This window comes from Gavialis gangeticus, unplaced genomic scaffold (assembly GCF_001723915.1).
Source record: "Gavialis gangeticus isolate Ggan-Ray unplaced genomic scaffold, GavGan_comp1, whole genome shotgun sequence".
Taxonomy (NCBI): domain Eukaryota; kingdom Metazoa; phylum Chordata; order Crocodylia; family Gavialidae; genus Gavialis; species Gavialis gangeticus.
The window spans coordinates 196,490-219,232 of NW_017728991.1; the positions used below are offsets into that span (position 1 = coordinate 196,490).

General features: G+C 65.6%; 1 protein-coding gene across 5 annotated transcripts in view; it reads right to left on the reverse strand.

Annotated features, from left to right (window-relative positions):
* The window catches only part of RBFOX3 (RNA binding protein, fox-1 homolog 3), a 189,980-nt gene that overhangs the window by 39,300 nt on the left and 127,937 nt on the right, over positions 1-22,743 (reverse strand). For 2 of the 5 annotated variants that reach the window (XM_019515472.1, XM_019515478.1), the window contains exon 1: positions 1,935-2,398. In XM_019515472.1, the coding sequence (XP_019371017.1) occupies positions 1,935-2,036 (102 nt within the window). In that variant the 5' untranslated portion in view covers positions 2,037-2,398. Of the gene's footprint in view, positions 1-1,934; positions 2,400-16,314; positions 16,359-22,743 lie in introns of those variants that run through there. The other 3 variants (XM_019515494.1, XM_019515484.1, XM_019515464.1) reach the window with 2 other exon arrangements.

Here is a 22,743-nt window from a genome sequence, read left to right on the forward strand (position 1 = left end):
CCCCCCCCACACACATATGTACACACATGCTCACATCACTATGCACACATCCAGGCATGCAGCTTTACACACACACACACCTCTATACATGCACACCCACAGGACGGAGAGACATGCCAAAACTTCACAGACACATTTCTTGCACAAATACCAACTGCCTGCCTTTCCGTGCCCCCTCAGTACACAGGTCTCCCCAAAAGAAAACAAGTGTGATCCCCTGTGCAGGAGCACACCCGTCTGTGCGTGGCAGGCACAGCTGCCGGGGGCCAGGCAATGTGCGCCTGCCTGCAGACGGCGTCATGAGAGTGTGTGTTGCACACGGGTTTACTGATGCACTTTGCAGGTAAAATCCAGAGCAAATCCCAACCAGGAACCCATGGGGCCCAGCAAGGAGCCTGGTCTCCAGACCGCAATGGAGGGGCAGTCCCTGGCACGGGCAGCCCTAGGAAGGGTTCGGAGGAAGCCTGTGGCTCAGGCCTCACGGCCTTTACCTGGCCCCCTTTTCACACGACCCCTGCGCTGTGCACGGCTCCATGGAGCCCCCAAGCGCAGCGTCTCAGCATGGCCAAGCCCGGGGACAGGGGCGGGTTTGGGGCCATTCTCCGGGTCTCTTTGTGGAGCCAACCCCAACCCTCCTCTCTTCCCAACTCGAGCAGCAGGAGGTTCCCGGGGGAGCAAAGAGGGGCTCTGAGCCCTGGGTCCAAGCACAAGAGGACGGGCAAGGAAAGAAGGGGCCTGGGAGCCATGCCCATGCGGCAAGACCCCCCACCCCACCGCACGCGGCCATTGCTGCCAGCCTGCAGCTTGCACACTGAGATCCCGAGAGTCTCTCCAGATGGGCAGAGCCCCAGTTGAGGATCCCACTGTGAAACGAAGCCCCCCCAGGCCTCTCAATTCCCTGCGCGGCGGCTCCATTCGGGGCACCCTCCAGCGCGCCCCTACGGTGATGGGGAGGTAGGGGCAGCTCCTGGGCGATGCCAGTGGGTACCAGGCTTTGCTGCAGGGCCCTCAGGATGGGGCGGCAAGCCCAGGCCCCGCTCAGCCCCCCTGTGCCCTGCCTCCGGCCTGCATCCGGCCTGCAGCTCAGCGCGGGGCTGGGCACGGGCACCGGTGCAGCCTGCAGTAGCACCACAGCCGTGAGAGCCCCCTCCGCAAGCACTGGGCCCTGGCCTTGACCAAATGCAGGCGGGTCCCCAGCCCCTTGCACTCCTCCCAGTCCGACTCTTGGAAAATGGACAAGGAAACAAAGCCAATGCTGCCCCCTCCCTCCCTGAGAGGAAGCAGGACCCCTGGCCGGGAGAGGGGTCAGGACCCCCTGGATGCATGCCCGGAGCTGCGAGCCCGGATGGGAGACGGGGTCTCCACTGCAGTGCACAGGCTCGGGGAGGAAATGCTTCCCCGGGGCCTCCCAGCACCGGTCCAGGGACCGGCCCTGAGGCAGGGAGACCCGCTGGGAAGTTGGGGACCTTGGCGAGCAGGGCAGGGGGTGAGCCGGAGCCCCCGGGCACAGCTGCAGCGCCAGCTGCCTGCCGCTCCACCCCACGCAGGGCACACGCACATCCGTGCTCGGTGTGTGCACACGCACGCGGACATGCATTGCTGCACATGTATGACGGACCTGTCTCTCGCACGCATGGCTTTCCCCCGCTTCATCACCCGTGCCAGCCGGATTTTAAAAGTTGCGAGCAAACGATCCCCCTTGTTCCTGCCCAGCGGGAGCAGCTTAACGACGCTGCCTGCCGCACCATGCCGGCAGCCAGCAGCGCAGCCCCTCTCCTGCCCGGCGCCCAGCCGCGCCAACCTGCGCCGAGACACGAGAGCCGTGCCAGCCTGCCACACGGGCTGGGCAGGGAGAGGTCAAGCCCTGACTTTTGGCGTGGAGGGCACCGGCCAGAGAGCACGTGCCAAGTTCAAAGCAAAAGAGGGGCGCTTACCTGTTGGAGGTAGAGGAAGGCCGGCGGGCAGGGCAGGGAGGGAGGAAGCATGCCTGAATTGGAGACGAGGAGACAGCCCGAGTTCGCCATGGAGCACAGCATGTGGCGGCAGGTCGCCTTGGAGCTGCTTGCCGGCCGTTTCGTCCTCTTCCCGACACTCTGCCGATGCTCGTCCTTCCTTCCTTCCCTCCTCCTCTCCGCCGCGGTCCCTCCTCTCGGGTCCCCTTGCGGTGCCGCTCAGGAGGGAGGCATCTGCGGCGCGCCGGCCGTGCTCCCTGCGCGGACGATGGAGGAACAATGCTCGCCTCTACTTTGGTGCCATTAGACGCTGGCACCAAATGAATGGTCTGCAAAGGGTGTGTGTGAGCGGAGAGGGGGAGGAGGCAGAGGCGGAGGATGAAGGGTGGGAGGGGGCGTCCCCTGTGCATTCAGGCATCAACCGGAGCTCGGGATAAAATGAAGAGAATCCATAATGACACGAGAACAGCTGATCCCGCACTTAACCCCTGCGCGGCCGCAGCGCGCTGGCAGCCGGCTCTGCCCAGCCGCCGCGCGGAGACGGGCATGCGGCTGCGCTGGGCTGATGCCTGGCTGGGAAGCAGCGGGCTTTGCAGGCGGGCAGGGAAGGAGAGCTCTTGCTGGGAGTTTCAGCGATGCAACACAGGCACGCGCACCAGGGAAAGGCTGCTGCCGCGTGGAGCAGGGGCCTTCGCACCCGCCACGCGGTCCTGGGCCCTGGGCTGGGGCCGTGCCGACGGGGGCTCCCCCAATGGGCACGGCATCGCACCCCACCAAGGCACGCATGCAGGAACGCAGCCTGGCGGGCCGGCCTGCGCAGACCCGCTCTGCCCCAGAGAGGCACGCTCACCTGCTCGCAGGCGCACCAGGCAGACTGCCACACGTTGCACACGGGCTGTGCCCCCGCAGACACGCATGCACAGCCAGGGACGCCAGCCACCTGCTCTTTGGCACGGTCTGCGGTGACCGCATCACGCCCACGGGCTGCATGGCTTGTTCCAAGCAAGCGGAGAGAAATCTCAGCTCCCCAGGCAGCGCCTGTGCCCAGCAGCCCTGGAGGCAACACTGCTGCCCCGTGGCTGCCCGGCGACCTTCGCCAGCAGGGCAGGGCCCCGAGGAGCTCAGTGCTGCAATGCAACACGGCGAGGGCCCCCACACTGCTCCCCAAGGCCAGTGCCCCTCCGCCAAGGGCGTCCTGGCACGCGGCGGAGCTGAAACCGCCCGACGCTGCCTCCCACCCGCCCTCGCCGTGGTACGACACGCGGCCGGCCCGTGATCCAACGCAACCACCAGCCGCAGCAAAAGCAGACGGGGCCTTTGGCTTTCACCTCGGCAGGGCTCCCATTCCCCCTGGCCTGGGTTCAGACATGCAGAGTTTGGATCCTGGACTGCCGCTGTCAGAGCAGATGGTCCCAAACCAATCACGCGTGTATGGCTGTCCCGGCTAGCGCGGTGACACCCGTGTGCTTGTGTGCATGTGCATGCAGGAGAGACGGACGCTTCGGGCCCTACACAGCTCATCCCCTCCTTGCCTGGCCCTTGCGTCTTCTGCAGCCACTGCCATTATTTGAAGCCCAGACAAGGCTGGACCCGGAGCTCGCGCAGCCCCTCACATTGGGGGGTCCCCTGCAGCGGGCCCAGGAGGGGGTCTCTGCCTGGGCAGCCCTGGCACAGAGATCCTGTCACCGGCGTTGCTGGTGAAGGGTTGTGGTGCCGGCAGAGCTCAGTGTCAGGACTGTGGGCAGCTGCTGAGGTGCCCAAACGGGGCAGGAAACCCAACCCCAGGCTCCATTCAGGTGCCATCAGGGCCAAGGGCAGGGCTGTGCCAGCTGCTGCAGGCTCCGTGTGTCCCCGGGAGCCCCCAGCCTGCAAGCAGCCCCATGCTGAGCATCCCCAGATGCAGCCGTGCTGCAGTGTCCCGGTGCGTCCGCGCTGGTTCTGGTTTGCTGCAGATACACGGCAGCAACGCGTGGATCCACCGCCGGCCCCAGGCAGCAGAACCTGCCTCCCGGGACTGGCGGGGGCTAAGCAGCGCCAATGAAAGCATGTCCCGAGCACGTCTGTGGGCGCTGGGCACAGGGAAGTGGTTGCATTTCGTGTGGGGGGTTTGCAGACAGGGGATGAGCACTCAGAGCAATGGCACAGGCAGATTGCCCTTGCAATGGCAAAAGCACCCCCTGCCCTCACTCAACCAGGCAGCCCCCAGCCCCCAGAGCACGGATCTGCTGGGCTCTGCCTCCCTCCCCTCCAGGCTGGACAACCACCGCTCTCCTGAGCTCAGGCTGGACCACGCCAGGAGCCCAACACTAACCTGCCCTGCAGAGAGCCAAGGGCCCCAGCACTGCCCCTCCGGCCCCGCGGGCCAAACGCCCCCAGCTCAGCTCCTGCAAGCTCCCCAGGGTGCCCTGCGCGTGTCTGGCCCAGCCCCTGCCGCAGGGCAGCGGGAAGCCCTGGCCTCCAGTGCACGCACCCTGCCTCCGGCCTGGGCTACCGGGAGCCTGGCAGGAAGGGACGTGCAAGTGGGGGCACTCAGACAGCCCCAGGCTCAGCCTGCAGCAGGGACAAGAACGAAGGCTGCTGGGGAGGGGGTCTGGAGAGCTGCCCGCCTGGACCCCGCGCGGGGCGTGCAGAAGGGAAGCCCTCAGGATGCTCCAGCCCCAACCCTCTCGCCGGCCCTGGGCACTGGGGCTTTCTGGTGGGGCCACGGGGCTCTGAGCACCAAGCCTGGTGCTTCCTGCCCATGCCGTGCGGTGGTGCGATGCATGGCCAGGCCGCATGCACAAGGAGACACAGACTGGCACACGTGGCCCCGAGTGCCCGGGATGGCAGTGACTCCAGGATGCTCTTTCCTGGTGCAACAAGCCTCTCCTGCAGGGTCTCGTGGTGGCAGCGCAGGAGTCCAGGTCAGAAAGACCAAGGAGGTTGGGGTCCCCCTAAGTGGCAGGGTCTGGCATGCATGTGTGGGCATGCCTCACTCGCAGGTCCCCACCCCTGTTCTGGCACAATGCCCCCGGAAGTGGGGAGCCAGGCAGGCTCTTGCCCCCCATCCCTGCAGGCACCTGGACCCAGCCCCTCGCAGGGGTCCCCGCTGCAGGATGGAGCCGGCCAGTCCCCTCTGGACGCTGAATCAGAAACCAAGTGACCGCCACAGCTGCCTTCTTGCCACCAGCTCTCGCCCTATGCTGCCAGTGCCCCCACCAGCCACAGCAAAAGGACACGGGGCCTTTGGCATTCACCGTGGCTGTGTTTGGCGTCCCCCACCTCTGCATTATGGCCGGATCTGCTCGGAGCGCGCTGAGCTCCTTCAGGAGCTCCTACAATTACCCTCCAACCCCAAACTGCAGTCACTCAAATCAGCAAAGCCAGGCCATTTGGCCCGGCTGCAGCATTAGGGCAAGCCTGTCCAGGCTGCCCCCCAAACAGCAACAGGCCACCTCCGTCCCATCCTCACCGAGGCACCAGGCCTCGCAACGGGCCCAGTGCTTGCTGTGCCCCCACAGCTGCATCATCGCCGGAGCCCATGACAGGGGGTGAAACATCCGAGGGTTGTTCACGTGCAACCCTGCCACCGCCAACATACGCCGTCACCTGCTCGCACACACAGTGCACAGACGGGGCGATTTCTACGTGTAAGAACGAATGGACGCTGCCCTGACATGCAGGACATGGCCACGATGCTCCGTCGCCAACCCTGGCATTGCTGTTCGCAGAAGCAACATCTTGGAAACGGTTTGAACAGGGACAAGCGGTGCCCCGGGTGAAGTCCGGCTCCCGCAGGGACTTTCTTATCCCGTTACCTGGCTCAGCCCTTGTTCCTGCGGGCTCCTGGCTTGTCAGCACCGGCTCCCTCCCTTCCCACCTTGGGCATGGAAGCCACTTGCTCCATTTCACATACTGCCCCATGCTTGTCCTTTCACAGCCCTTCATGAAGTGAGCTCCAGCGTGCAAATGCTTGTGCTCTCCATATACCTTACTGAGTCAGCCCAGAAGGTGCAGATCCCCCTGTAGAGTCCCCTCCGGCTCAGGGCTGCTCCCACTTCTCCGCCAGCCCTGCCCGGGGCCCGGGGCCATGGGGACGCAGGGAGCGCGCGGGGCCGACCGGGGCTGCGCTGGCTGTGGCTGCCAGGCCGCAGGCTTCCAGCAGGGGGTGCGAGCAGGCCCGCGAGCTCAGTGGAGACGCAGCATCCTCAAGCCCACACCCTGCAGGCCAGAGCCTCCAAAGCCCTTGGGTCGGCTCCCCAGAGCTCCCCAGGGCTCTGCCCACCCCAGGAGCCTGTGCTGCAGCCCAGCAGAGCCCCAGGACCAGCACCGTCTCCCTGGGAGGGAAGTTTATTTATCTGTTTAATTAAGACGTGTTCACCAGGCGCACGGAGCCCGCCCCATCTGTCTCACTTACAGCCGCGTCCCAGTAAAATTAAAGCTAATAAATATCTGAGGAAGGGAAGCAAAGGGCATGGGCATGGGGAAGCAGGAGCTGCGCAGGGCTGCGGCGCTCTGTACGGCTGGGCCGGCGCAGCGTGGCCCCCCCGCTTCCACGTATCAGCACTCCTGTTCCCCGGGTTTACTGGCTCCAAAAGCACCCTGGAGGCCCCTGTGCTCTGTCTGCTGCAGCAGGGAGCTCGGCGCTGCACGGGGAGGAAGGAGCTGCTCTGGCTGCCAGCCCCCACCCTGGCAGCGCAGCCCCGTGGGGCCTTGCTGGCGCAGGAGACGTAATGTCTCCACCGGGCACTATGGGAGGCACCGGCCCGGCTCCTTGCTGCAGCAGGCATTTGCAAGTCAGGCCTGAGGCAAGAGCTTCAGCAGGAGGACGCCAAGCCAGGGATTCATCTGGGGTCTTTCCCATCCTCTGCTACTTGCACCTGGCATGGCCTTGGTCAAGTCACTCAGCCTCCACTTCCCTCCAGGGCCAGCCCTGCTTGCTGCCCGGGGTGCACATCTGAGGGTGCCAGGTGCACCAAGCGGGGTGGCTCGCATGGAGTCACAGGCTCCAGATGCTGCCTGCAAAGGGGTGCGTGCCCTGGCATGGCTGCAGTCAGCCTCGGTCTGCTCCGCCTGCCCCCGTGGCATGCTCTGGGTCATGGTGCCAGTCCCCAGAGGGGGATCCTGGTGGGAGCACTGGTCAAGCCATGTGCAGACCCGGGGCGATGGGTCCAGACAATGGGGCACAGGCCCTGCGAGACTGTCCCCGTGGGCATCACGCAGAGTGACAGGGAAGGCACGGCAGGCCGGGAGCAGACCCCGCGGCCACCAGGATGCAGCGCAGGTGTCTCTTCCTCCCCTCCACCCACTCCAGAGTGCCCCGAAGCCAAGGCTTTCATTAATTAAAAGCTCATTAGGAGCTGAATGTAGATGTAAAGAACTGAGACAAGGGCTGACGACAGCTCCAAGCTGCTTTGGGACAAGGCAGCACCAACGGTGCTCTGCCGGGGAGAGGAAGCCTGAGTGTTGCCTCCCACGCCTGCAGACACGGGGACCTGGCCATGGTGGGCACCCCGGGGCAGAGGCTGACACAAGGGCCCCAGGCAGAGCTAGGCCGGGTCCGTGGGAGATGCCCGTGTGCAGGGCCTGTCCGCACGGCCGGTCCAGCCGTGCTCAGCGAGACACGGAGGGTGCCCGTGCTGTGCCCAGCTCCTCACCCCCCATCCGTACCTGGTGGCGCAGAGTGCAGGGTGCTCCTTGAGAGCATCTCCACTGCAATGCACCCAGGGAGACAGGGCATGCAGCTGGCGGCACGGGGGGGCCGTGTGCTGGGAGCTGTAGCTCCGCTGGCTGCTTTGCCTGCGGAGAGGCAGGCCGGACGCGGAAAGGACGTCGGATGCCTTTCGCCATGGGACAGGGGCAGCGTCTGCCCCTGCGTTAGGGGAGTTGGGGAGGGAGGGCCACGCTGGGCAGGGGGCAGGAGGGGGAGGGCACAGCCTGGCCCAGATGCTGGTGGCCGTGGAGGGGCAGGAGGGGAGGAGGTGAAGGCCCCCTGCGCCGAGCGGCTGCACCGAGCCCCTGGGAGCTGCCTTCGTGGCTCTGCCTGGCTCCCGGGTCTCCCGCAGAGAGCCAACGGGAAAGTCCCTCTGCTTCCGCCGTGGCACCACTTCCCTTTCCTTCCTTCCTTCCTCCCTCCCTCGCGAGTGCTCTCCAGCAACCCCAGACAGCACGCGGGCTTGCAGAGAGTGGCGGGCCTCTTTCCCGGCACTGCCCTGCACTCCCGAGCGCTGACCGGACACCAGACCCCTGCAGCCTCCTCCACTCGGGCCTCCGTCCCTGGCTGGAGCCGGGCCCCGCGGTCACGGGCAGCGTGCAAGCTGCGGTGACGTCACCGTGTTGGACGGCGACCAAGATCTGGGGCAGTGGCAGCAGCGAGGGGAGCAGGAATGCAGAGGAAGCGCATGAAAGTTTAATGGGAACCAGGGAAAACATCATCTCATCTCCACACTGCCCGAATGCTGCACGGCTGGAGGGGGGCTGGAGACGGACCCCTCCCCACCGGCGCAGGGCTTGTGGGCACAGGCCCACGCCAATGGCACGGGCAGGAACACCCCGCAGGGGCCCTCACCCCGGGCAGCCGGCACCGCCAGGCAAGACCCCCGACCCTGGGGTGAAGGCCCCAGCCCCACAGGGCACCTCGCGCTGCACAGCCCACGGGCCCGGAGGCAGCAAGGGCTGAGCACCGAGGGGTGCTGGGCCCTGGCACTCTGCCCCAGCACCATGGTGACAGGAGGTGCCATTGAGGTACCCGCCTGCGGGCAGACACGGGGCAGAGCTCAGCGCCTCCGACCTTCCCCACCCCCGATGCCCCTGCCCTTGCCAGCCCCCAGCTCCCGTGGGCAGGGCACGCCGTGGGCACCGGCACCATGGACTCCTTCCCTGCTCCTCTCCCCTTCCCTTCCTGCACCTTGGAGAGGATGGGAAGGTGCCCAGCCCTCGGTGCCCGCTGCGCTAGTGTGCCAGGGGTCAGGCCATGCAGGCCCAGGGTTGCACTGAATACAGGAGTCCAGAGTCAGCCCCTTGGCGGGTGCAGCGTGGGAGAGGGGTGGCACATCCCCGAGGGGTCAACTGCTGTCCCGCAGGGGTGCAGACTGCATGTGCATGTGCAGGACAGCGAATGGCGGAGCCAGTCACGCGGTTGAGGTGGTGGAAAGCCAACGGGATGAGCGGGCAGGTGCCACGCAGCTGCATGGGCACAGGGGCAGGAGGAGCTCCGGGACTGGCACCGTGGCCTCAGTACCCAGCTCTTTACATGCACAGACAAGAGGTTTGTGCCCACCCAGCTCCACGGGCTCCCAGTTTTGCAATCGTTAGAGACACCTCCTGCCTCCACCGCACTTATCAAGGCACCAGCAATTGCCGTTACACTGAAGATACTTTGCCCTGGCATCTCTGCCAGGCACGGTGGCAGTTCCTGAGCCACCTGCCGGGGTGACCACGACGCCCGCTGCATAAGGAAGCCGGCCCCTGGGCTTTCCGCACCGCGTGACGGGGACACCCCTGCCCCAGCCAGCTCCGGAGCCGCAGCCAGGCCCACCGTGGCCCCACAGCTTGCACTTTGCAGCCGCTCCGCTTTGTGGCCTGAACAATACGTGGCTCAGGAATGGGAGTCCTCCCACCAGCACGGCCACCCACCCCCGCGGCTGTAAACTTCTGGAGCAAACCCCTCCCGTCCCACCCCGTGCCGGCCCCTTCCTCACCGGCCCGGCTGCCGCAGCCAGAGCAGGACCGGGGGCCTCTCCCTGCGTCTCCCAGGGATGGATGATGAGGCGGCTGCGTGCCCAGCGCCTGCATCCACATGGTGCTGGGAAAGCAAAGCCCCGAGGGCCTGCGGAGAGCCCTGAGGGCACCGGAGCGCTTGCCCTGACCCCCTGCCTGCCCGGACAGAGACCCCGGGATGCGCGGCTCCCTCTGCCCTGCCCCACAGACCCGGTGCCATGGTCCCATCCTGCTGCTTTGGATGCACTGTGCTCTCCCCCGGTGCGGGGCCTGAGCCCCTGGGACGACTGGGCTGGAGATCCTCTCCAATGGGTAGCCCCCTCCCCTTGCAGCTCCCTTCCCCTTGTCTGCTGGGGCCAGGCGAGGTGCCTGCCCCTAATGCCCCCCATGCAGAGTCCCCGGGCTGGGATGCCCACAGGACAGGAATGCAACCAGCCCCCAGCACGGCCACGGCTGCCACGGGAGAGTGGGCATCGGGGGCACGGAGACCCACACACAGGCCCTGGGCCGAGGGGCAGGCTGCACAAGGGACAGGCCAGTGCGAACCCTGTCCCTGCAACCTCCCCCTGCCCTCGGCAGTGCCCTGCACGGGGAAGGCCCCCGCTCAGGCTGCGCCAGGCTGCTTCGGGGATGCTCTGCCCAGCCCTGCTTTCGCTCCGGCCTGCCTGGCTGGTGCCGCTCCTGTGCCACGCTGGCGGCGATGCCCCCCTTTTTGGCTCTGCATGTTGAGGCTCTTGCTCGGCTCCTGTGGGCCCCTTCCAGCCTCTCTGGAAGCAGCCGGGGCACAAGCCCCTCGGGAGGGGGTGCCAGGCCGCAGGTGGAAGAGAGCGGGCAGCTGCCTGCCTCCGCCTGGATGCTGCAGGTCTCCGAGACCCCTTCCCCGGCGCAAGCACGGCCACGCTCGCCCGGGGCACGAGGCTGCTGGGAGCAAGCCAGGCAGCAGAGCCCAGGTCGATGCAGCTTCTCGCTGCTGCCTGCCCTCCGACCCCAACTCCTCTTGCTACGGGGGAGCGGAGCTGGGCCTGCTGCAGCGAGACCCCATGGGGAGGCTACCTGCCTGCTCCCAGGTGCCCTGCACAGCAGCCCGAGGCAGAGGCCGTGGGTCAGGGCGTCCCGGGGGCCCTCAGCTCACGCATGCCCCAGGCTGGAGCTGCCCTTGCCCGGGAGGGGAGACACAGGTCCTCTCCCAGCTCCCCAGGCCTGTCCCCAGCGAGCAGACACCTGATCCTCCCCGGCTGCCCAGAGGAGGGGAGGATTTCCCCGGCAGACAGCAAAGTTTCCGCAGCCGAAAGCAGGAGCCGTGGGATGCGCCCCAGCCCCAGCGAGAGGGGAGAAGCCCCGCGGGGCGGTACCTACCCAGAAATACATCATCATGTTGGCGGCAGGGGCAGGCAGGGGCTCCCTCGGTGCCGCGGGGAGAAGCGGGCAGTGGGACGTGGGGCTCCCGGGAGCTGCGTGCAGCCGGGACGTGCTCCTCAGCGGTCTCGTGGCCCCCAGGGCTCCTTGGCTGGCCCGGGCCGGTCCCTCACTGGCACTGCTCGGTCGCTTGCCGCGGGCCGCCACGCGCTCTGGGGTTGGCCATCGGGGTCCGACGCGCTGGCGCTGTCTGCCTCCGGACACGAGGGCCGGAGAGAGGAGCCTGCTTCGGGCAGGGGAAAGGAAGCTGTCGCAGGGGAGCTCGCTCAGTGGTGCGAAGCGGGGAGGGACCGAAAATAAATCCCCTCTGTTGTGTGGAAGAGAAACAAGGCCAAGAGAGGCTGGAGCCACTGCTCCTGCAGAGGCAGAGGCAGAGGCAGAGGCAGAGCGCGGCCGGCGGGGAGCGCGGCGCAGCCGGGAGCGCAGGTCCGGAGGGAGGCCAGCGGCCGGCCGGGGGGCGAGCACACAGGTTGGTGGGGGGCAGGCAGGGCCGCGTGGCAGGGAGCGGGCGCGGAGGCTCCCGTGCTGACACGCCGCGCCGCGGATGTCCTGCCTCAGCAGTTTTCCAGCTCCCCTGTCAATAAGGGAATCGGCCGCTTGCGCAATTAACCTGCGAGGTGCCAGCCGGCTCCCGCCGCGCTCACTGCCGTTGGGGTGGGGGGCTCCTCCTGCTCCGGACGGGCCGGGTCGCGGCCCTGCTGACACCCCGGGCACCTCCCAGGGCTGCGCAGCACGCGCCGCGTGGGCTGGCCTGGCTGCACCCAAGCATGCAGGATGTGAGCCCTGGCTTGGGGTGGCCACGCTGCCTTCCCCCCGGGCAAAGACACTGCCAGAGTGGCTCCTTGCCTGCGTGGCTGTGGGAGGGGTCCCTGCTCAGGATCAGGGCCTCAGTGCTGGCTGGGGTTGGAGCCTGGAGTCACAGGGACCCCGCGTGGGCTTCTCATGCTATGGGCGGACAAACCGAGGCTGTGAGCGGGGAAAGCCGTGCCTGAGGCTGTGCGTGGGGACAGGGGAAAGATGGGGACAGGCACCAGGAGCCGCGAGTGCCATGCCCATGCACAGAGGGCCATGCCAGTCTCTGCACCGGTGCGGTCCAGCTCTCGTGCTGCAGCCACACTGCGCTGCCCTCCGCCTGCTGACCCTGCCATGCCCGTGACGAGGCTACCACGTGCCCGCTTTGCCCCAAGCACGCGGGACCTCCTGCCTGCGCCGCTCATCACCTCTGCCCTGCTCTGGGACGCAGCAGGAGCCCGTGGGCCTCACGGCGCAGGGAGCACGAGGACCCGTGTGCGGCGAGCCAGGCATGGGTGCGAGCACATAAATCAGAGGCCGGGCAGGCAAAGGAGGGAGCGGGCACGATGGGTCTCTGGGGCCCCGGGGCGAGGCGCCGTGCCTCCACCGCAGCAATAAAACGAAACAACACGCTCAATAATTCAGCACTGGGAGCTGGCGATAAAGCAGAAGAGCCACCAGGGCCTGCAAAAGCAGAGACGCTTCGGCCCCTGCCCCAGCCCAGTGTGGAGCAGAGGGTGCTTTGGGGGGCAAGAAGAACGCGGGGTAGGAGGATGTCGGCTGGGGGTCCTGGCTGGGGCTGGGCCCAGGGGAGCAGAGGGAGCTCCTTGCCCAGTCTCCCCGCATCCGCACGGTGCCCCTTCCTCCTGGAGCATGCCCGCCCCGGGGCCTGGCATCCGCCCACGGCTGGAGGGGGAGATCCAGGGAAGAGGGGGAGAAGCAAGACCCAGCATGGAGCCACCGTCCGAGGCACCCGGCGATGTGCGCACAGGCAGCACCAAATGGTGCACCAGCCTCCTGGGCATCCCCGTGGGGCTCACACAGCAGTGCCCAGCAACAGCCTGGCTGGGCACGTCCTCCTGCATCGCCTGCAGAGCTGCAAGAGGGAGCAGAGAGAGGCCGCGGGCGGCAGCAGGGAAGGGCCAGGCAGGGCAGGAGAGGGACGGGGGGCAGGTCACTGGGGGTTGCACGGCGCAGTCCAGCACTCCCACCCCCACAGGTGCAGGAAGCAGCCCCCAGGCCCCTGGGCTGCAGAAGCCCCAGGCACTGCAGGAGATGCTGCTGCATCGAAGGACTGCATCCCAGAGCAAGCTGCCCAAAGCGAGGGCTGCCCTCTGGCACTCTGTGCCCGCAGCCCCAGGGCTCCTGTTCTGCCGTGCCCCATGCAAACCCTCCTGTACAGGAGCAGGCCCCTGTCTGGCTGCGCGGCCTTTGCTCCTCTCGGCTCAATCTGGGCCTCAAGAATAAGCCTTTGCCCAGGCCAGATGCTGCTGCTCCAGAGCATGGCTGTGTTGCGGAAGTGGCACGGGAGGCAGGGACAGGCTGGGCACACTTGCTGTGGCCCCTATCCCAGCAGGCGCAGGCCGTGGCAGTAGCAAGACACAAGACTTTCCACAGACACCTGGTGCCCCACTGCTGTCTGCACGAGTCCACCCATCTCAGCCCCAGCACGGCGCCAAGGACTCTGCTTTGCACAAGAGCTTTCACCAACCGTGATGGAAAACAGGCAAGAGACAGTTTGCAACGGGGCTGCCTGCAGAGAGCTTTGCACAAACGGCCACAGGAACACGAAGTCATTGGCACTGGGCAGCCACAGGACAGGGCTGAGCTCAGCCGGTGCAGGCAGAGGAGCTGGGCCCTCGCGCATGGCTCTACCCCGGACAGCCCTGGCACCGGAAGAGGATGGGCACACACAGGTTGCCCGTAACCAGCAGGACTGGAGGAGCCGGTGGGCAGTCTGGCCATGCCCCGGGCAGGGGGCTGCTCATGTGTGAACACCTAGCTCACGGGCACAATGGCGTGCACACCAGTGAGTGTGCAAGTGCATGTGTGTGCACCACCTCCTCAAAACCACATGGCTTAAGGCTCATGTGGCCTGTCCTTGCTGCGGCTGCGGGGAGGGGGTGCCTGAGCTGGGGGCAGTTTGCTTCCTGCAGGACAAGGAGAGATGCAGCTTTGGTGCCTTGTGTCCCTGTGCCACATGCCTGCCCTCTCCCTGCCCAGCCCGTGCCACCAATCCCTGCGGTGGTGCCAGTGCCAGCGCCCACTCACGTGCCCTCCCACTCGTGACTTGGAAGGAGCTGTCGGTCCGAGCAGCTCCCGCCTGCTCCGTGCTCTGGGCTGTGACCTTGCTCCAGCGCAGTCAATGAGCCGTGACAAACAACTCAGCAAGCCGTGACACATGATGTCCGAGGCCAGCATGCCTGGCCAGCCCTGTGGTAGCTAACCCCTGGGGAGACGTGCCCTCTGCGACCCATTGCAGCCCGCTGGGCCCTCAGTGCTTGTCAGCAGACCAAAGCGGTGCCCGCCAAGGGCTCACGCTCACCCCACCATGCAGCAAGGTGCATGTGGGTGAGCTGTACCACCCCTGCCAGCGCTTTGCTCCAGCCCGCAGCCATGCCTCGGGGCCACGGTGGTGCCTGTGAACTCTGGCTTGTCTCAGGAGCTCCCGGCTGTGAGCACAGAGATGACCACCCACGCCGCCCTCTCTGCTAGGTCCTCATGCGTGTACAAGGGCCCCACGCTGGGCCTCTCTAGGTGCCACCCTGCGTCTCTGCTCCTCTCCCTGCCACGGCACTCAAAGCCCCACTCGACCCTGGGCCACCCCTGCCGAGAGCCCGGCACGTGCAGGCTGAGGCCAGGTCTCGTGGCCACGTGGCTCTCCCGCCTGCGCGCGTGGCCAAGGCTCGTCCTCCGGCGATGACACCGATCCCTGGAACGCCGCCCCGGCCCTGCCCCATCCTGCCTGTGCAAGTCCATCGGCTCCTCGTCCCAACCTCGCATCCTTCTGCTGCCTCTTCCTTCCCAACCAAGGCTGCGGGTGTGCTTGGAGGGCGCTCTACCAGGCCTCCTGCCATCCCCAGGCCGGCCTGTGCCTCTTCTCCCGGCAACATCCACCCGGGCATCCTCCCTCCCGTACTTCTCCCCTTTCCCGTGGGCGCAGCAACACTCACGGAGCAGCTGTGGGAGGGCTCATTCCCCACCTCGCTCCTGCCCACCTTCACCCTCCGGCTTGCTGCTCTGCCTGCTGGGCACTGCCGCGCTTCTGGCTGCAGGCTCCCGGGGACAGAGCCATCCTGCCCAGCCTCACGGACCCCACAGCGGCTGGCTGCACCAGACTCTGCTCTGTGCCATGCACCACTGGGGACTGCTGCCATGCAAGCAAATGCTTGCAAACCCCCGGCGGATCACAGCGCAGGACGAACTGCAGGCAACCCAGGCTGCCATCGGCTGAAGAAGTCCCCGTGCGCTTGCCTTGCAGACAGGATGACCCCGCATGCAGTGCCGTGTGGGTGTGCTGTGCATGCCAGTCGCTGCCGTGTCTCCCCCGGATGCAGAGAGGCCTTGGTCCCCCAGCAACGTCAAGCCATTGTCCTCCGCACTGGGCTCTCTGGAGAGCTTCGTGCCCCCGGGAGCCCGCCCGAGCCTTTGTTGCACTTGCCCCTGCAGACAGACTGGCTAGCGGATGCAGGGATAGCCCGACCCATCATGGTTTTGGACAGAGGCACGTGTCGCCCGGAGCCCAGGTACTGTCCAGGGGCCTCGTTCCCCCAGACGGCAGACCGGGCCCTCGCCAAGACGCAGGGAGCGATCCTGAGCGGCGCGGGCAGGGGGAGACGCGTGGTGTGACCAGACGTCGGCATGCCTCCGGCAGTGCAGACCCCCTCCCGAGGCCAGGCCTGCCCCTGGATACCCACCCTGTTCGAGCCCTGCACCCAGATGCACCTGCCAGGAAAGCCGGGGGGAGCCGCGGGGTGCTACTTGTACCAGGCCGGGGAGCAGGCCGCACACCTGCTGCCCTTCTCCAGCCGGCAGAGCCCCAGGCCCCACCAGCCCCCTGGATGCTGAGCCCCTGGCCCAGTGGTCCGGCGCCTGCCTCAGCTCCAGCCCCCGCGGAAGACGCCAGCTCCGCTTTTGGACTAGGAAAAACACGAGTGCTGCAAAGACCCCAGCAAAGCCGCAGCGGGGCAGCACGGTGGTGACGCTGGATTCCTACTGAAATCTCGCGGCACCCCGGTCGAGCGTCACCGACCTGGCCAGAGGAGGCATGGGGGGCTGTGCCAGCAGGACAGGGCTAGGAGCCAAACCCAGCTCAGCCGTGCTCGCGGCCCTGGAGGAAGCGCCAGCGCCAGCTCCAGCCCTGCCGCAGCCTCGCCGCTGGGCAACCCCGGGCGGGCGGGCGCTGCGAGGCGATCCCCCCGCCCTCCGCGGAGCCCGAGCAGGGAAGTGTCGGTACCTGTTGTTCAGCCACGGTCCCCTGCGGCGCTCACGCTGGTCTCGCTGAGGAAAGAGAGAGGAGGAAGAATCAAAATCAATGCTCATTACCGCTAACTTGCTTACAGTCAATGCCATTCGCTCATTGACTGGCAGCGGCTCCGAATAGGAGGAATTATCTCCCTCCGAGTTCTGGGAAGCTTGCCCTGCTTACGAGCTCGCGGCCACCTGGGACACGAGCTCCCCTGGCAGCGGCCTGGCACCGGCCTCCTTCCTGGAGGGCGTCGAGCGCTGGCGCGTGGGGCGCAGGAGCACCCTGGCAGCCAGGGGCCGGCCTGACCGACAGCCGCTTTCCCAGCCCCAGACCTCTCCATGCACGTCGCCGAACCCCCCAAAAGCGGTGCTTGCACTCAGCTTACAGATGAGACGCGCGAGCGCTTTCTAGCTGCCCCTCCTGCTTTCTTAGCCCTTGGCTGAAAAGTTTCCCAGCTCTTCCCTGCAGGCGCAAGGGCCGAGAGCTTCTCCTCGTACAACCACGAGCTGGGAGTCTCCAGCAACCCCCCGACTCCGGGAGCTGAAGCAGGGAGGAAAGGGCCGAGCTGCCAATTTGCAGGGCAACGGCTGGGGTGGGAAACAGCCCAGGAGAGCAGTGGACTTGGGGGCACGCTGCCCTCTCGGCTAGCACCGGAGTGGAGCCCAGAAGAGCCCGTGCCACACACTAGCACCCCGCCGGCTTCCCAGGGCGCGCGCCAGGCCGCTCTGTGCCTCGCGGGCTGGAGGCGCAGGGCAGTGCCATGCCTGGCCCAGTGCGGACCCCAGCCCCTCGGGCCATGATGGAGGCTCCTCCATAGGAGGAAGGGAAGTGATTCCCAGGCACTTGTGTTAGCAAACACGGCTCTCGGCAGCGCAGCGGGATAATCAATTATGGTAATTCCTGCCTCAGTGAATCAGATTCATGGAGGAACACAGCTCATTAGGCTGGTGCTGACTTCCATTAGCGCTCTGATGATAAAAACCCTCCGGAAAGCTCGAGCCCAGCTAGGCACGTTTGCCAGGCGCTAGCGGCCGGAGGCATGAGGTATCCCCCAGCCGTGTCCCGAGGACATGGCCTGCTGAGGACGAGAGCCTGCGTCCACGGCCTCCCCCAGGCCACAGCAGGCTGGACACAGGCAGTGCACTGGAGCTCGGGCTCAGGCCACCCGCAGCCCCGGTGAGAAACGCGGCAGGGGCACAGCTTCCCTTGCAGGAGCCGATGGCTCCTATTGCAGCCACAGCCAAACTTCCAGCCCTGGCCGTGCCGCGAGTCCTTGTTCCCCATCCAGCCCGGTGGCGGGGAGAGGATCAGCCTCCCTCCTGGTGCCCTCCAGCCCTGCTCCCTGCCCTGGGCACTGGGTTGGGCATGCAGGACCACCCCCCGCCCCCGGGCATGCAACAGGAGGGTGAGGGTGGATCCCAGGGGGTGGAAAGCAGCAGGTCTGCACGGGAATGAGCAGCCAGGCAGGGACCAGTCCAGCTTCCGCGCACGCTGGCGGCGATCGGGATTCCCTCGCCTCCGGTCCCGGCATCCTCGCTCGCTAGAAGGGGGTGGGCAACCATGGGGGTAGGAGCGGGGGAGCTCAGCCACGGCATGCGTGGGCACACACTCCGGGGAGCCGGAGCCCGGCTGATCCCCCTGGGGCAGCACCCGCCTCCCCGCCGGCTCCACCGGGAGCCTCCAACCCGCTCCCCCCAGCTCCAAAATTAATTTGGCTTTTAATTAAATTCATTAGCAAAGATTATCTGGCTGAGGAAAAATAATACCCCAGCCCTCCCCCACAGCCCTCTCTATTTATATCCCTATATACATAAGCAGCAGTGAATATTTCTTTATGGGCCATTAAAGGTGTAATGTTTAATTTATCGCCGCGCTCTCTGGCGGGCAGGATGACCAGGCGCGGTGTCAACACTTTTAATTAAATGAGAAGGGGGTTTGAACAGAGGGAAGATAAAAAACGCCACGTTCCCAGCAGCTCTTCCAGGTGCCGGCTGGAGGGCAGGTGGAGGCTGGCGCTGCCCCCAGCTGAGCTGGCACCGGGGCTGGCGGGGGCTGCCCTGTCCTGAGAGTGCTCGGCCCCTGCGGGCAGGCTCGGGGGGGGCAGGACATGCTGCGTCCACACACAGAGGTGCAAGTCAGAGCCCTCTCCAGCTGCTGAGGACAGGAGTTAGGGTTAGGGTTAGGGGCCCCCTGCACTGCCAGCTGCAGGCAGCCCATCAGTGCCAGCAGAGCCGCAGGCCAGGGCCCCTGGGCTGGACCAGAGATGCCTTGCAAAGGGATGCCCGTCAGCCCCTGTGGCACACAGAGCTGGGGCCAGCGTGACAGTCATGGTACTTCTCCCTGGGAAGAGCTGCAGGGCTGGGGGGCGCCGCCGGACGACCCTCCTGCTGCCATGCGGCGCCCGCCAGCACGGCGTTGCTCCACCATTCAGTGCTGCGGTGCTGGCAGGGCAGCCCCAGGGCACGCAGGGGTGCAGTGCCCGTCTCTCCAGGGCTGTAGCGGCCCCGAGCCAGCACAGAGCAAGCTGCTGAAGGGGCCACCTCTGGAGCCAAGGTCCCGGCCTGGGGGCTCGCTGCTACCTGTGACCCCTGGATCCTTCCCGGCCTGTCCCGAGCTGTCCCTACAGAGGTGGGAGCCATGTGCACGGTGGCGGGGGTCCACAGGACCCGAGGCAGCCACATCACTTGGGGCCAGGGCGTGGGGCTGGGCGGTAGCACCCCAGGCATCAGGACAGCTGGGCCCCCCGCCGTTGCCTCCTCAGCCCCTCTGAGCGTGGCCTAGGGCGCTGGGGCCGGACGGGAGAGGAGGCCGGGGGCTCGAGCGAGAGCTTCCCAGCCATGGGGCGTTTCATCCTACAGGAGAGAGTCGGTCTCTGCGTAAAGAGATGAGTCAGCAGCTGGCTGCGGAGGGGCCGCACGTTCAGCCACAGGCGCTTGGCTCCGGCGGAGCAGCTCCGAGCTCCTTCCCCGCCCGCGCTTCTCACCCCGCGGCCCGGCCCTCCGCCGTGCGCGCACGGGCTGCCCGCAGCCCTGGCGATCCAGCCAAGGAGACAAGGCTTGGCCCTGGGCCCGACTGCCGGGACCATCCAGTCTCCGTCCTTGTGCTGCCCAGCACCGGGGTGACTCGCGGGCAGTGTCCCCGCTCCCCTCTCCGAGGGCAGGGGCTCTGCCGGGCGCTCCAGGAACAGGCGGGCAGGAGTATCGCAGAGACCCTCGTGAGCACCGTCCATCCGTCCCCAGGCCAGCGTGCCAGCTCCGCCTGCGCGTGCCGGCAGGACCCCCGCGAGCCCACGGCCAGGCTGCCTCCCTGCACCCCAGGCTGCCCGCTCCCAGCCCAGAGCCAGGTCGCAGGCAGGGAATATTAGAAATTGAAAGAGAAAAACCAAAAACTCCCCACGAAGCAGGTTTGCCTGCACCGGCCGGTGCCTCGGCGAGCCAGGGAACAGCGTGGTGATGGCACGGTGCCGCTCGCTAAAAGCATGAGTGTCACTAAATCAATAATTCATTTACTTTAATGAGATAAGTACTTTGAAAACTAATTGCAAACCTGCTCCATTTACTCCAGCCCGTTATAGCCCGTAATGTAAATGGCAGGAGCGCGGCTGGAGGAAGGGGAGAGGCTTTCGCTGAAGGTACTATGTCATTTCTCGCCCTTCTTCTAAGAAAGAGGAATCTCAGGCGCAACCAAGAGCAGAGGAAACCCAAGTCGCTGGCTCCGTCCATCCGGGGAGGTGCTAGTGCCCGGCCGCGCCCCACCCCGGTCACACCCGGGGGCTGGGAGCAAGGGGCATCGCGTGCTGCTAGAGACAGCGCTGCAAGGGGCTGTGACCAGGCCGGGCGGGCCACGAGCCCCAGGCTGCTGGGCACGGCGCTGGCAGGTAGAGCTCCTCCCGGGGAGGCCGCGTGAGCGGGAGCTGCGGCTCTGTGCGAATGAGCGAGGAGCAGGGAGCAGACTCGGTGCCAGGACGACCAATGGTGGGAGCGACTCGTGCCCGCTGGGTGCGATGGGCAGGGTTGTCCCCGCCACCCTGGGGACTCAGAGCCGCTGGTCACAGTGCCCCGCCACCAAGACCCCGCACCACAGCTCAGCCCGGCGGCCGGGGCTCCTCGGGCACGTAGCGTGGGCCATGGGCGAAGAGGTGCAGAAGCCCAGGGCTCTCCCAGGGCCCCTGGGGGTAGAGCTCACTCGGACCAGATCTTATGGCTCAAATCTGCACTCGAGGAACGTGCCTGGGGGAAGCCTGCCCGGCGGCCCAGCCCTCCCAGGACATTAGCTGGCATCTCCCTTCCCCAGCTGGCAGAGCTGGGGCAAGCAGCGGTGCATTGCCCACCCCTGCCACCTCCAGATGCTGCAGAGGAGCCTGAGACGTGGGCCAGGCCCTGCAATGGAGCAAGATGGGCTCGAGCGACAGCGTGGACCAGTCGAAGAGCAATAGCCTGCCGAATACGAATATGACGCAGAATCGTCACAGCAGGGAAGAATGCCTCCCAGCGGTCAGCGTAGAGCTGGCAAAAGCACAGCTAGAGGCTGCGTATCTGTAAGTCAGCAGGACTGGACGAGCTCCGTCCACGAGTGCAGAATGAGCTAGCCGAAGTCATCGCGGGACCGCTGGCCAACTCTGGGAGGATTTGTGGCGCTCAGGAGAGTCCCAGAAGACTGGAGAGGGCCAATGTTGTGCCCATCTTCAAGAAGGGAGGAGAGAGGACCCAGGGACCTACAGCCTGACTTCAATCCCAGGAAATTCCTCGAAAAATGTCTCAGGGGGTCCATACACGGTAAGCCAGTAGAAGGCAAAATCCTGACTAATAGATAATAGATTAAGGGTCGGAAGGGACCTAGTAGATCTTCTAGCCCGACCCCCCGCCAGGGCGGGAGAACAACAAAAAACCCCAAAAAGAGAAACGGGACTCAAACGAGTCCAGCCAGGTAGGCATCCAGCCTCTTCTTAAAGACCCCCAGGGTAGGGGCCAGCACCACTTCCCTTGGAAGTTGGTTCCAGCTCCTAGCCGCCCTAACTGTGAAGTAGTTTTTGCGGATGTCCAATCTATACCTCCTCTCCATCAACTTGTGCCCATTACTCCTTGTTATGCCAGCGGGCGCTAGGGGAAACAGCGTCTCCCCCAAACCCTTCTGGTCCCCCCTAGTGAGTCTATAGACGGTCACCAGGTCCCCCCTTAGCCTTCTCTTGTGGAGGCTGAATAGGTTCAGGTCCCGCAGTCTCTCACTGTAGGGTCTGCCCTGTTGTCCCCGGATCATGCGGGTGGCCCTCCTCTGGACCCTCTCCATGTTGTCCACATCCCTCTTGAAATGGGGCGCACAGAACTGGACACAATACTCCAGCTGTGGCCTGACCAGCGTCGCGTAGAGGGGGAGGATCACCTCCTTGGCTCTACTCGAGATGCACCTGTGGATGCACGACAAGGTCCGGTTAGCCCTGCCAACATGACCTCGCATTGTCGGCCCATGTTCATCTTGGAGTCTATAATGACTCCAAGATCTCTTTCTGCCTCCGTGCTCTCGAGTAGGGAGTTCCCCATTGTGTAAGAATGACGGCCAGCACGGTTTTGTCACGGGTGGGTCGTCTCTGATTCACCTCATCTCCTACGGCCAGGTTACTCGCTGCCTGGATAAGGGAGACGAGGCCGACGTCAAGTACTTGGACTTCAGGAAGGCCTTCGACCTGGTCTCCCATGAGGCTCTCAAGGATAAAACTAGGGGACTACGGGCTTAACAGTTCAAGGGTCAGGTGGGTGGGAAACTGGCTGCGGGGTCGGACCCAGCGAGTGCTAACGGACAGATCCGTGTCGACCTGGTGGGTGGTGGCAGTGGGGCCCCCAGGGTTCGCTACGCGGACTGCTGTGTTTCAACATCTTCATCAGTGATCTGGAGGGGGGGTGACAAGGCCACTGGCAAAGTTTGCCGATGACACAAAGCTGTGGGGAGGTGCGGACATGCCTCGGGGTAGGCTGACGATTCAGGCAGACCTGGACAGGTGAGCGAGACGGGCGGACCAAACCAAATGCTGCGCAACACCGAGAAGTGTCAGGTGCTCTGTCTGGGGAGGAAAAATCCACAATGAACGTCCAGGCTACACAAGCTAGCAGCACATCCAAAAAGGACCTGGGGGCCATCATTGACCATAAAATGAACCTGAGCCACCAGTGCAATGCTACAGTTAGCAGAGCAAACAATACACCGGCATGCAGCAAGCAAAACTGAGGAAGTTATTCTCCCGCTCTACTCGGCCTCGGTCAGGCTGTGGCTGGAGCACCACGTCCAGCTCTGGGCGCTGCACTTGAGGAGGGATGCAGAGAAGCTCGAGAGTCCAGAGAAGAGCCACGCGTATGATTAGAGGCCTGAAGAGCAAGCCGTATGAGGACAGGCTGACAGATACGGGACTGTTCAGCCTAGAAAAGA